Source organism: Rhea americana, unplaced genomic scaffold (genome assembly GCF_003343005.1).
Source record: "Rhea americana isolate MKP2758 unplaced genomic scaffold, rheAme1 scaffold_95, whole genome shotgun sequence".
In the NCBI taxonomy this organism is placed as follows: Eukaryota; Metazoa; Chordata; class Aves; order Rheiformes; family Rheidae; genus Rhea; species Rhea americana.
In genome coordinates, this window is record NW_028187144.1 from 794873 (window position 1) to 808783 (window position 13911).

The 13911-nt window shown below is 41.6% G+C and overlaps 1 protein-coding gene across 1 annotated transcript in view; it reads right to left on the minus strand.

Moving 5' to 3' along the window:
• The window catches only part of WDFY2 (WD repeat and FYVE domain containing 2), a 70842-nt gene extending 56950 nt beyond the window's left edge, over positions 1-13892 (minus strand). Inside the window, exon 1 of the mRNA XM_085324982.1 lies at positions 13715-13892. Coding sequence (XP_085181108.1) covers positions 13715-13845 — 131 coding nt within the window. The 5' untranslated portion in view covers positions 13846-13892. The remainder of the gene's footprint in view (positions 1-13714) is intronic.
• Positions 13893-13911: the final 19 nt, after the last annotated feature.

Sequence of the window (13911 nt, forward strand, 5' to 3'; positions counted from 1 at the left end):
TATAATGTGAATCTTCAACCATGGACCCAAACAGAAACACCTTGTACAAAAATAAGCTACAAAAGACTGTCCCCACAGCAATGTAACAAATACGTATGCCCCAACAATATATGCAGCTTCTGTTACATTATCACTGGCAGGTAACACAGACAAGGTGGAAAGACAGAAGGTCTTTTCAAATATGAAAAGCTTAGGTAAAGCCTTGCTGTGCTTGTGTGAACAGTGTCCATATTTGCCTGATCCCAAAGGTTTGCTCTACATTTGAATTACCTTGATGAAGAATCCTTTCTCTTCAGCACATAACCTGCAGATGGAGGAGGATTTCAAAGGAATAGAGGATTAATGACTTGTATTTCAAAATTGGTCTTTGTTACAATTTGACACTGTTCTATTACTTTCTCTGAAAGTATAGGACCAAAGCTTTCACTTGGCCTGAAACAGTGGAGGGGCTGTTACATTCGTATTAGCCTAGCTCTGGGCTCTTCTACTGGCAGCCCATAGAACAGCTCCAACACAGCTGCAGTTGTATCAAACCTCCTGGGAGGATGCCATCACAAGAYGGTCAGCAGCGGATGAGCTGGTATATATTTATATCTTGTCTCCCAGATCCATGGGACACAATAAAGCAATGCTCATCTCAAACCAGTCAAAGATTTCCATGGGTGTCAAAAATCAAAGGCTGGTGGAGAGAAATTATCTTAACCACCACAGCGCAGATCTATACTGGAGAACATGAGGAGATACATTTGCAGAGGTAACAAGTTCAGTGCTCGGGCCTCCAAGGTGCAGCRTGCAGACATGGAGATCTGATGGGAGGCCACCAGCACCATCTCTTCTCCCTCTGGGTTTCAGGCCTGACTGCAGCCAAGCAGCTAGTGGGCTGATATTGCACACTGGAATCCAGCAGTACACACATTGCAGCTCAGTGTCGTGGCCTCAGAAGATCTGCCCTCCCCAAGATAGCTAGTTGAAGTTAATTTCAAGAATCTCATGTCACTTTTGGTCTCAAATTCAGGTTTCTTAAACTTATTTTTACCAATCTAACAGAATCTAACAGAAATGATGACAGACCGACCACTTTCAAAGGCTGTGTCTTGTTTAAGTCAGGTGGTTCTTTTTTTTTTTTCTTTTTTCTTTAAAAAAAATCACAAAGACAATTTCCCATGGACATGTTAAACACCTATACAGCAGCAGTGGCCACAAAATCTGGGTGCCCTAGTTGTGTAAATTATAATTATATTAAAGAAATGATACAGGCCTGGGATCAGCCTCTGGCACTGAGGCTATCTGGCATAAACAAGAATGACTGCATCCAAACCATGTATTGGGAATGGGTCCATGGTCCAAGCTAATTTGCAAATCTTGCCCCAGAGATTGTCTGACACCATGCAAGTTGGCTCACAGCAAGAACAGTCCCTGCTACAATCATACAATATACACGGCCAGATTCCCCCACCTCAGAATGTACTCTGGCACTATTTAATTTATTAAAAATGTAACCATTGTAACAACTGCTCCTAGGCTCAGCTGCCTGTTTCTCCCAGCTGTTTCATGCAGTTATGGAAAAGAGGAGACAATACTGATCTCACTGAAGTCTGCCCTACGTACATYGTAATGCGCAATCTTGTCCTGGTTGATAAGAACACCAAAATGACTAGGAGCTTGTTGTCTTTACTCACAATAGTCCTCTCTTCTTGTTATATTATACACCACAAGAATATGGTTTGTATTTTCCCCAGTTTTCCTCTTTCATTTTTATTAGCCTGAGGTCAGTGGGAAGGTATTGGCAGCAACTGAACAAATAGCAGTTTCTGGCTTAGAGTCATCACTCACAGCCATAAAGTGAAGACAAACTAAAACAATAACAACAACAAAAAACTAAAAAACCAAACCAGGAGGGCAGACTATTGTGAGCCTAGGGCTTCAGCATTTTCAGGAAGTCTGGTTTACAGATTAGGAGTCCACCTGCAAACACAGACAGTATCACTTAGCTCTAGAAGAATACCTTTGAATTTGAGGTGTCAGTATACACACATATATCACTTTTTGAAATCACTGTTTGCAYTTGCATGCAAAAACACTTCTGACTACATATCGTGAAGCAATTAGATATGTCATTCATTTTCTCACATGGAGAATTTTTGCCAAAATAGTCATTTGTCTGCTTCTCTCACATCACTTGGTATACAAAACACTTGCTGCTATGGTTAATAGTCACGTTTTTGTGATTAAGAGCTGAATAACAATTACAGTTGTTTCTGAAAGAATCTAGTTCTTTAAAAATTATAAAAAATGTCTTTTTATGCCAACATGCACAAAAGCACAAGCTCTGTTTTGGAGCAAGTCAAACGAAAGAATTGGAGACACTGACTACAGATGACCAAACCGTTTGATAAGTTTTTCCAAGTTTCCTGCTGGTTAGGACGCCTAGGAATTTGCAATACTTGGCCATTCAGTTAGACCTGTTCACACCTCTTAAAAAGGAGACAACATTCTCACTTGGGATCTTTTGGAAAAAATTTAAGTCAGAGCTCTTTAGAAGGATGAAAAGAAGCTGTGACCCAAAAGGATTCCATGGACAAAATGAATCTGGGATGGGGACCTCTTGGCTTAGTTTCCTATTAATGAAAACTTATTAAAGAAATCCTTACCAAGCTTGCTTCTAAGCAAAGAATCTACTGGGGAGCAGAGACAGAAGGAATAAAAACATCCATAATCATGGAAGAGCTCTCAGAACTCAGTTGAAGTTCACGCATTTTCAAGCACTACAGCATATAACTTTTTTAAACAATCAGTTCATTCATAACTGTTTCCCTACTGGTTTCTCTGGTATCTAACATGGGTTAGTCACAGGATTAGAAAAAAGTTAACAACTAAAAGCTTAAAGATTTGACTACCAATATTCACAGAACTTCTTGTTAAATACAAGACTCCTACTTTTTATTTTAATCTCCTACTCCAGAACCAAAATTTTGGATAAAAGTAGTCACTAAAGCCACTGTGGAAATTCCTACCTTCCAGCTGTCACATGCTCACCCCCCATGATGAATAAAAGCAACTGTAAGGGGGAAAGAGCGTGCAAAGGCAAAGATAAGGTACCAAGCAAGTGTAGTCTTGCATGCCCCTCTGGAAATAACACTCCGTAACGCTTCCTTCCATCTGGCTCCTACAGCCAGTGGGGCAGTGCCGAGCACCAGGGGCATCTGTGCAGCCTGGCACGCTAACTGCGGAAACGGTGCCAGTAAAGGGGCCAAGGGCGCCTTGCCCCATGCGCTCGATGCGCCTCCTCCCATCTGCCGGCACATCGCAGCTCATGCCGCCGCAAGACTCCAAACCCTGTGGCAAGCTCTCCAAAATTTTACAGCCCTTCTACTATTTAGCTAGAAATAAAGTTTGTAACAGAATAATCTGAACTGGAATGCAAAGGACTTTGTTAAGTAAATTTTTTAAGAGATGAAGCTGATGTCCTTGCTGAAGTCAAGCAGAATCATTTGCCAGTTGATATTTTTAAAGCGAGCTAGTAGATTCAGCTATTCCCATTAATTTGCTGACAGTTGCAGTAAATTAGAGAGAGGAGATTTGTTTATAAAGTCTGATTCACTTCCTGAAATGCAGAGACTGCGCTCTTCCTAGGCAAGGGATTAGTGTCTATAGGTTGCGTAACTAAACTCTCTAGCATATGTCTATTCTTAGATGAAAACGGCAGCTAATGCAGTTTCAAAAACTCCTATTTTGTCTCACTTCAGATGCTAGGCAACTGTATTAGACAGTTTTTTGCTCTTTAGAGAGGGCACACAGAACAGCCATGCAAGGCATTGGTAGACCCAGTGTGCACTTTTGGAGTTTAATTACAGCTATTCTGGCAGAGAAGGATGTAAAATGGGGTTCACTGGAACAGCATACAATGCATCATTTCCCTACAGGAGAAAAAAAAATCAAGTTTRTAATTCCAAATATTAAATAGTTCTAGTCTAAGTTTAGGGCACAATAAATCTAAAGGTGTTAATTTGGACTTGACAGATGCATCCTCTTCCCACTCCTCTCCCTCAACACAACAAATATTGGGCCAGCTCTATTCCTGTCCTCCCCAGGCTAGTACTTACCATTCTTTCAGTGACCAATAACTGTCCTAACTGAAATCTGCTTCAATCCCCAGCTTTTAGCAAAAGCAGGTACTGATTAAAAAAAAGAAACAAAACACAAAACGCCCCACTATTATCATGGAACTTCAGCTCTGGAAACGAGCATTCAGCAAAGACCCTTCTACCTTTTAGCTACYGGCCTGCGGAGAGCAGACCACATTCAGGCTGCTGCCTCATCCAGGTCTCCTCCGCCACAGGAGTTCAAAGCAGYGGGACCAACAGGACAAGAGCGGGCACAAGAGCTGTACAGCACAYAGCCTGCGTGGGAGAACAGCGCAGGCTCAGCAAAGCAGAGGCACAAGGGCTTATACTGACCTCCCAGTAACTGCAGAAGCACAACCAGCCTTTGACAGTAGCTTATTGCTTGTCCAGTGAATTAAAGGCAATTTTTATAGTCCCAGCCAGCTCATGCTTCATGAGCCTAACCAAAACACCATGCAGAGGATCTCCCCTGCCACCAAAATGCTGCAGCTGTCTTCAGTCAGTTCTGCATGCAATAACTTGTGCTCTAGGATAGCTTTTATGTCCATACCACCAAAGCAGAAAGTACCTCCCAAGAAATTCTACTTCCAATCTGAACCATGTGTATTTGCTGAAAGTCTAGAGGCCTTCACCAAGTCAACTTGAACCACTCTTTGGATAACCCTGTAGCCTAYATTTGCTCTAGCAAAACAGAGGCTGAGAGGGGAGACAGAATTTCCCTGTATGATAAAGGAAAACGGGGAGCGAAGAAGGAAATAAGGAGATAYAGAAGAAAAATTTAAAATAATTATATTTATTTAAAATAAGGAAATTTATCTTAGAAATATTTAAAGTAAGGATAATTCATCAGAAAGGCAAAATGGGTACAAATTAATTACATGCAGGTTATCATCTCCAGTTTCACAGCACTGAAATTCTTAAAGTTTCCAACAAACATAAAGGGAGGGAAATACCTAATGAGAATGAAACTAGACCCATCCATTAAAAGGGATTACATTCCATGGTTTCCTGAAATAAGAAGAAGTGGATTACATATCCAGGCAATCCCTTTTGGATCTTTGTGTAATAAACTAGGCCAGAAACACAAATACAGGCGAAAAACCTTACGGAATACAGAGTTTAACAGACATCTGTAAGAAAAAGAAATCTCAGAGTATACATGCTCAGAGAAGCATCCAAACCAGAGGACACGTCTATTAAATAAGCTTTACTGGCTGTACTGCTTCAAAAATGCTAAGCTATGACAAGAAGGAAAACACCAGAATGGACCTGCTTCATCTTATCTTGCATTACAGTACACAGACCAGGTTTCTTCTTTTAATCACTGACTAAACCTTCACCCCTCTACCCTCCTACCTTTTTTATTCCAAGGCACAGATAAGCTAAATATTGCAGAGACTGCTGGCATCTATGGACCTAAATCTTGAAACCATGGTACCAAGAAGATACGTACCATTGCTCTGAACCAACACCAAAACCSTGTCTGATCTCCCATCTTCCACCAAGCATTAGCTTACACAAGTGTAATCATGTTTTTGCTATTCCTTATTATCTTTTAAGCTAAAGTAAAAGCTTTAGCATCAACTTATTAAACCTTACTAGAGCGAAAAAAACCCTGTTTACTTTAAGACCCTGGAATACCCTAAGCAGTGTCTGCTTAAGAACACATTTAAGCATTTATTTGCTACTACAAATGGATTTGAAGCTGAAGGTAAATATATCAAATTTGCACTCACTACTGGAAGTGCAAAATCTCATTATCTATTACATCCTATACAGATGTAAGGATCGTCTTTCTGAACCTCTTCAAAAGAGTGCAATGTATTTTCTCTCTCACTTGAATCCAGGCCAAATCAGAGAATTCAGTTTGGTGGCAAAATAGGCCAGCTCTCATTAGGACAGCCTTGCCTCCTTTCTCTCCACAGGACTCAACACCAAAGGAAACTTTTATTACATATTGGCAAAGGTCAACAGCATTGCCTTGTGAAGTTGATCGATGACTACTATTATTTCAAGAACCTATTAAGAACATCAATCTTTCACCTCACACTAAGTTGGAATGATATAGAATTTAAAGAACAAAAGACAACTTTAGATTAAACATCTCAGTAAACTTGCCAGCAGAACAGCAGTGCTCTCCTACCCAGAATGGTGCTTTGGCATCATCTTAGATTCACTGTTCAAAACCTTAAAGAGTTTCCTGAAAAACTTGATTTAAATGGAGAATACACATGGCCCAACAAGCAAAGCCAATATGTTCAAAGTCTGGACAAGGTTAGTTACACGACATTACTTCTTGCAGCTCAACTAAGAGAAAAATTAAAACGCTATTTTTTTTAACCCAGCCTCCATAGCTATTCTCCCATTCACGAAGATGACAGCTGCATTGGGGCTATCCAAAATTTCAGCAAAGTCTACTTTCCAAAATTTATTATCCATTTTCTGATCTCCAAGGTATCAAGTTTGACCATGATTTATTTGTAGTTTGAAACCACTAAGCACACAAACTACAACACATGAAGAATCATAAGGCTGCACATGGTTTAGTTATCATGTAAAGCTCCCTCCCTGGAGGGCTGCCTGGTAAATCTCCCCATCTCCTCTCCTGCTTCTCATTTCACATCATCATTCTTCCAATTCTCCAGGCCTGCTCCAYCGACTCTCCCAACCCAGTTGCTGGGGGGGCTTCCTATGCCTGGACAGATGCTTGCTTTCTCATTTAAATTCATTTATTGCATTGAATATTTTACTCCACAAAATTTAAGAGGACCATTTTGTTCTCTCTCGTCTAAAGTGCAAGTGCAGGACAAAGATCTGCTGAACAGAATGTCTTCTGCTGCTTGCGATTATTCTCAGCACCCGCATGCTGTGCCCTGTGGCCACCGCTCCTTCCCCTCCCATGGTGCCCTCTCAGCCCAGCCCATCCTGTGGCACCACAGCAGCATCCATCCCTTCCTTGAAGCACAGGTAGAAAGGATACTGATGTCGTTTTTCTTGATCCTGCAATTGCATCTGATTATGCTAAGGACTACTGCAATTCTGCTCAAACCCCTGGGCAAATATATGCAGCTACCTGCAGAGTTTTATATAAAATCACTGGTATTTGACAGGTGTGGTGTAAGTAGCATAGGCAAACCAAATACACATGGCTTCTGGGGAGCTTTCGTGCAAATGGTCTTTCGCAGTCCAAGATGTACAGAAGATATTCCTGCAAAAGCCATTTTTTTTTCCTTAGGGCACTGGCCATTGTTTTTGAAGCTTTTAAAGCTCCCTGCCACAGGAGCAGAGTGGTCTGTATTACGCCTCCCCGTTTCCTCCTTTCTATTTCTTCTCTGAGCCCCCAAGCATGTTCTGACTTAAGATTGTTACAAATAGCATTTWACAAAACAGGAGATAGCAGTTGTTTGGAAGCACTCCTGTGCCACATTCAAGCAATCCTCTTGCATATATTACCATGCACATGAAAGCTGTTGCTGGGAAACCTGTGCAGAGATCACAATCAGTAGATACTGTGCGGGAACTGGTGCAGCTGGAGAGGAAAAGGAAAGAGAGGAAAGAAAAAAAAGAAAGAAAAGATATTGCTCAACAACCAAAATCCTGTAAGGCAGAGCAAACAATGTATGGACATATTTTCTGTGTCCAACTTCACATGCCATTTGAGAGCTTTAGTCCACTAACTGATCCTCTCTGAATGATTTGCCTTACTAGCTTATTAGCTTCAAAAACACTGCAACTTAAGCCTAAGTATTGTAGCTGTTTGTAGCATCACTGTCTCCTCTAGACATCTTTAGCTTTAGGAGAAAAACCAAGTTTCCTGTAATGGTACATTTGTAATTGCATGTCAGCTCTATATTGCTTAGTTGCTTGATAACTTGCATTTGTTTCTCTTCCAGGGGCTGCACAAGGGTGGAATTGTGGAGTTCCCTGTCTGGGAGCATTATGCAGCTTCAGACCTGGAGTAGCTGCAAAGGAAGGTCACCAAGACAAACAGTGAAGCATGACAGATATAGGATGTGCTGACAAGAGAACCGATCTCCATGTAAAGAGGTGCCAGTGAAATTAAAACAGGGTTGTGGATGACAAGAAGAAAAGAGAAATCAGTTAATATGGGAGACAGGCACAATCTCTAAACTTGCCGCAACTCAGGGAGTTGTCCAGGAGCCAGCAGAAATGAGGCTGCAATAATTCCAGTGGAAGGCATATTAAGCAGCTATCCAAACAAATCTTTTAAGATATAATACATGTGTCTATGAATATGCATGCACTTTTTATATAAAGCAAACTCTTTAAATCAGAGAGGGGGGGAAACAAACTACATATCATATTCTAAACATTTAAGCACCTAATGTTTCACCACGTTTTGATACTTTCCTACACAGCTGAAACCAGGTTTGCACAAGTTTTTATCCAAGCCACACCATCATATCACATACCCAAATACCACCTGACAGTTAAGACACACATTTAACACAACTGCAGGAGCTGCACCAGTTTGACCTCCATGAGCTAGCAGTAGCAGGATAGCTAAAAAACAGAAAAATAAGACTACATCCTTGTCCTTTAAAAATTTAAATAACATTAAATACTCCGGGGAGAGCAGCATAAGACAAGGTTTATCAAACTTCACCAATTCATCACCTGGTGGCACAAAGTGCCACAGTAGGGTTAAAAAAAAAAAAAAACACACAAGGTCACTCACTACCTTACAAGTACTGATAAACAAGAGTTTATCACCATCAACTACTCAGCAAAACATTTTGTGTGCTAGCTCCAAGATTTTGGCATCTCAACAGAATACATTTTAGTCAATTCAGGAACAGTTATTTTTCAACATCTGAAACAATTTCTGTTTCCTTGAGCTTTTGGATCTTCTGCCTTCTCTTAAACCTCCTGCCAAAATCTGYTTCTTTCACTCAAACAGCCAGTGCTAACCTCCACCCTGAGCTTTATTCAAAACAGTCATCAAGTTGCAACATATCCAATTAGTTAATAAATTAAAAATTCAGAGCAAACAAGCTGCATCTGTAACAATAGGCCTCTTATGAACTCTCACACTACTAATCGTAAGTTCCTTCGGGGTTTCCGCTCAACAATTTTATCAGTCACTGACATTTTTATCAAATTTTAAAGAGCCCCCAGGCARGAAGAAGTCTTTTTACACCCCTGAAGAACATTCACACCTTTTGTACTACTTAAACTACTGTTCCTACTGCAATAACCCAGGTGTGAAACCTACAGGCTTGGACTGATACATTCAGASCCAGTATCAAAATCAGTTCTTTCGCCGTCTCCATTTCTGGTGCAAACCAGGAGCCCCACACAAAGCAAAATAGCTGTAAGTGCCATAACCCTGAGTTTAGATGAGAACTGTAAACCCATTTTGCAACCATAGCTCTGCACAGCAATCTCTCTATATCAGTCCACCAGAGCAGAAAGGAAATCAAGCAAGCTTACCAAAGGTTTGCAATGCCTCACATCCTGCCTGGATACAGTATTAAGAGTGAAGAATCTCACCTTTCCTTTAARAGTGTTTCACAGGCTTAGGCTATCTTACTTGTGCATGAACTACAATGCTATACGCTTTATGTTCCAGATCTGGACAAGAAAGTCTTAAGSAACAAAAATATGCTAATATTTAGGAGTTGAAAGATCATACTTTGAATGCACGTCGGAAGGATGTCAAAGAAAACCCCTGCATTTTTTGTCAGGTATGCATTCCTAGTCACCACTCTATCAAAGCCTAGATTTCATCTACACAAGAATGTCATTTGTTCAATACATCCCCTAAAGAAAYTGCCGATTAGCATACCCAGAAGACAAGTTTTGGACTAAAGGCACATCTATATTTTAAGTCCTCAAACTGTAAAACAAACCAAGCAATACAAATTCTATAYGGTTTTGTCAATGCAAGATAAAGACACTAATACGAATGCACATGACAAACAGTCTGGGCTTACTGCCACTTACATTTATGCASTGCTCTGTACAAAGAAGTTGAGACATGTCAGTGCTAAAGGAACTAAAGATAATGCAAGGTAGTAGAGAAGACAAAGGTCTCTGCTCCCTTATTTTTAAATAGCTTAACTTTTCTGGCATACCATTTACAGATAGATTTTGCCTCAGTCTAGGAGATTAAAATGCCTGCTTTTTTAAAGGAAAACAGAAGGCTTTTGACAATTTTCAGTTGTGGACTACAACAGCTTTTATTTCACATGAATACTTCAAGGAAAACAATTCTTGCCTGTAATACCTACACTCTCAAGGTGTGTTACATGCAAGTTAGCACAGAACTTTCACACCAAAGAMGACATAGACCAGAGCTCATAATTGCCAGGCAATTTGTCTACACCATCATGTTCCTAAATATTTCTTCACATACAATATAGTTAGTGTCMCTAAAAAAAGATAGTTAATGACAAAGAGCAAGTTTACCACTATGACACCCATCCYTCTCTGACCAGTTTCACATGGTGACACATAATCAAAACCTCAGACCCAACTGAGTTAGTATCCACATCACTGGCAGATTCTTGGGAAATCCAGAAACTTGCCAACATCAGGCAGAACTGCTGCCACTGAAAACTGGATGAGTCAGAACACTTCTCCCATGGCATCCCTGTGCTCAGGTAGGATTAATGATACTAAATCTTCTCTTCTCTGGAACACTGAGAAGTAAACGATACGTCTGAACTTGACAGGCCAGTGACCTACTTTTCTGAAGTGCCCAACACCCACAACTGTCTCTGAGTCAACAAAAGACAAGGACACTCAACCATTTTGAAACTGTAGTACGTGCTTTTTACAMACAAGAGGCTAATGAAAACTTAGGGGCAGCTGTGCATATTAAAAAAAACAGTTTTAGCCTTAYTTGTACAATCTCAGCCCTTCGATGCTATATATCACACAAGGTTTGTGTGGATATATGTGTCTGATGATTCCACTGGTTTGCAGGCAGAACACGGATGAAAGCTAATAATTTCTTTCTTATACATACCTCTACTTCATCAGATTAATACTTTATTTGATAGCAAATTCCACCACTCCTTTAACTTTCACCTGCCTGGACGGCTGCATCCCTTTTCTTAGGGGAAAAACAGAAGAAAGTTACACTGTATCCTCCCCAGTGTATCTCAACAACTGGGACTGTAAGGGGATGGAGATTCAGTGTATTTTGCCATAATAAGCAATCAGCCAAAACACCTAAGAACAGGATACAATGCATGCAGCTGAGCTGACAGGACTGAGCAGGATTCAGGAAGGAAACTATGTAGAATATATAGGTGATGCACACTGAAGAGACACAACCTTGCAGGTTGTGTAAAGTTCAGACAATCATRAATATTTACAACCTCTGGGCTACCTTCTTTCTCCACTTACGTCCCTTCTGAAGGACCACACTCTGTATTTTACTTAGTTTTCATTTTACTTTTGACGATATGCGCATTATGTGCTATAAATACAGTTTGATGCTGTATAGTGCATGACTATATAGCTTGTTTAGTTTTCCTTTTCCCTTACCTTAAAGGGTTTATGCACTAAAGAAAAGCTTTAAAGTGGAGCCTAGTTATTGTGCATGTTAACAGATCACTGGCAATTTCAACACTGATGTATTCAGCCATTAACCACAGAGGCAAGGGAGGACTCTCTCCTCATCATTTCAATACAGCTGTCATATCTAGTCTAAAGCAAATGCTAGAAATGCCAAGTCATTCCCGCAAAAGCTCATTGTAAAAAACTCAAAACATTTTTCTCATATATTGCAGGCTGGTAAACTCAGCCAAAAATCACTCATTTTCATAAAAAGTTAAGACAGAAAACATCTGCATAACCATCCTTTTGAGTTTCCAGGAGTCTCAAAAGCCCTCCACATTCATTCCAAGGTCATTAAACAACATCAACATTAACGTTAAAAGGCAGGTCTAAACAGGAAGAAGCACCATAATGACCTGCATAAACTTAATCATAAGACCAAGTTATTTTGAGTYAGGCAAGCCATGCTTCCACCCTAGATATCCAGAAACCTCCAAGTCTGATTCCCAAATTGCTACTCCTTCCAAATAGGTTTTAGACTCCAAACGTTTTTGTTACAATAAAAATATTAACACAGATTTAAAATGAAAGGAGGCAATATCTTTTACTCAAAAGGCATCAATCAACAGCTTTGTGCCTAAAGAAATAAAAGGCATGATCAAAATGTATAGCATCTCATAAACATTGCAAACTAGTCCCATAAGCAGRCAGATTACCTGGTTAGCACCTTTAAAGAGAAAATAACCTGGGAACCTCCAGACTTAAAACAGTATTTGTAATTTCCTTAGAACCTCAGGTAGAGGATTTCTTCTACCAGTTTCATTAGTAAGCAGGACCTAACTGACTTGAGGTAGGCGAGTTAGTTTTGTTCTGGGACAGAACAGGAGAGGTTTTTGCTAGAGAATTAGCATGTTTCTTAGTGAAAAAMACCCTGGTCTCTACTTCACCACTGGTTTCTTGAACCCAATATCTTGGTTACTAGTGAAACAAGGATCTCTTGCTAGTCTCTTTTTCTACAAAGAAATATTAACTTGGAGCATCAACCTATTCTCAGTAACTCATACCTGCTAATATAATAACGGAAGACACTTATTTTTCTAATGGGGTGAGGGGAGACACAGACACCTCACACAAGAACAAATATGTTTCAGGAATACTTCTTTACAGATAAAAAGAACTGGCTGAGTAAGCCTAACAAAGCTACAACATGCCAAAAMGCACTCAAGCTTTATTCAGCTTCCCAATTGCACGTAAAAAGAGAAAAAGTAGAATTTTGGTCAGGTAACAATGTAAAACTCTGCTTAAAGTCTCTCTCATGGGGTACCTGTTTTAAGTAGCTCATTCATTTCCACTTGCTACGAGGCACGAAAGCTCACTTGGAGACCACGGCTTAGATGAACTTACAGGATCTCGAGTTCGCACAGTTCACATTTTTGACAGCTAGCTGAAAACTTAACTCACAGTGAGGGTAAAGACAACACGAAACACACACTGACAGCTCTTAGAAAAGCGAGTGGAGAGACAGCAGCAGACACCCTTCACGGGAATAGCGGTCTGAAGAAGAAGCCACARAAACATCTTGAAAAAAAAGGAAAGATGTTCCCATACAGACCCACATTTATCTTTCAAACGTGCAGCTGGGAACACGTTACATCTCTCGCGCCTGAGCTGCAACGAAATTACGTTTGAASTAGTTACTTACGGGCTCCGTAGGAGAAACGCGCTTTTATTTTAAAGCGGGACATCAGCTGTAAAACTGAAGGAAGCCGCGACCGCCTCAGCAGGGCGGGAGCCGCCGCCGCGCAGCCTCGCCCCGCGCCCGCCCCGCGCCGTCCCGCTCTCCGCCGGCCTCGACCCCCGCGCCTCACCGGCCAGACACGGCTGGTTTCAAACAGCTACCAAGAACCGTGCGGAGGGGGGAACGGGAACCGACACTGCTGCTCCAGCCCGCGTCCCCACCGCCGCCGCGGCTCCCCGGCAGCCGCGCAGCAGCCCCCGGCAGGAAGCCGGCCTGCGAGCCGGCCTCCGGCGCGCCCGCGGAGAGGGGCCGCCGCCGCTACCTGTCCTCGGAGACGCTGATGACGCCGTCCTCCTTGGGCACGATCGCTGCCATGTTCACCACCTCCTGCGAGCCCTCCACTTTGTGCAGCAGCACGGGCTTGCGGGTCAGCGCCTGCGGCTCGGCCGCCATGGGCGCCGCGGGCGGGCACCGGCGCTGCTGCGGCAGGAGGCGGCCGCGCTGGCGCGGCGGCGGGGC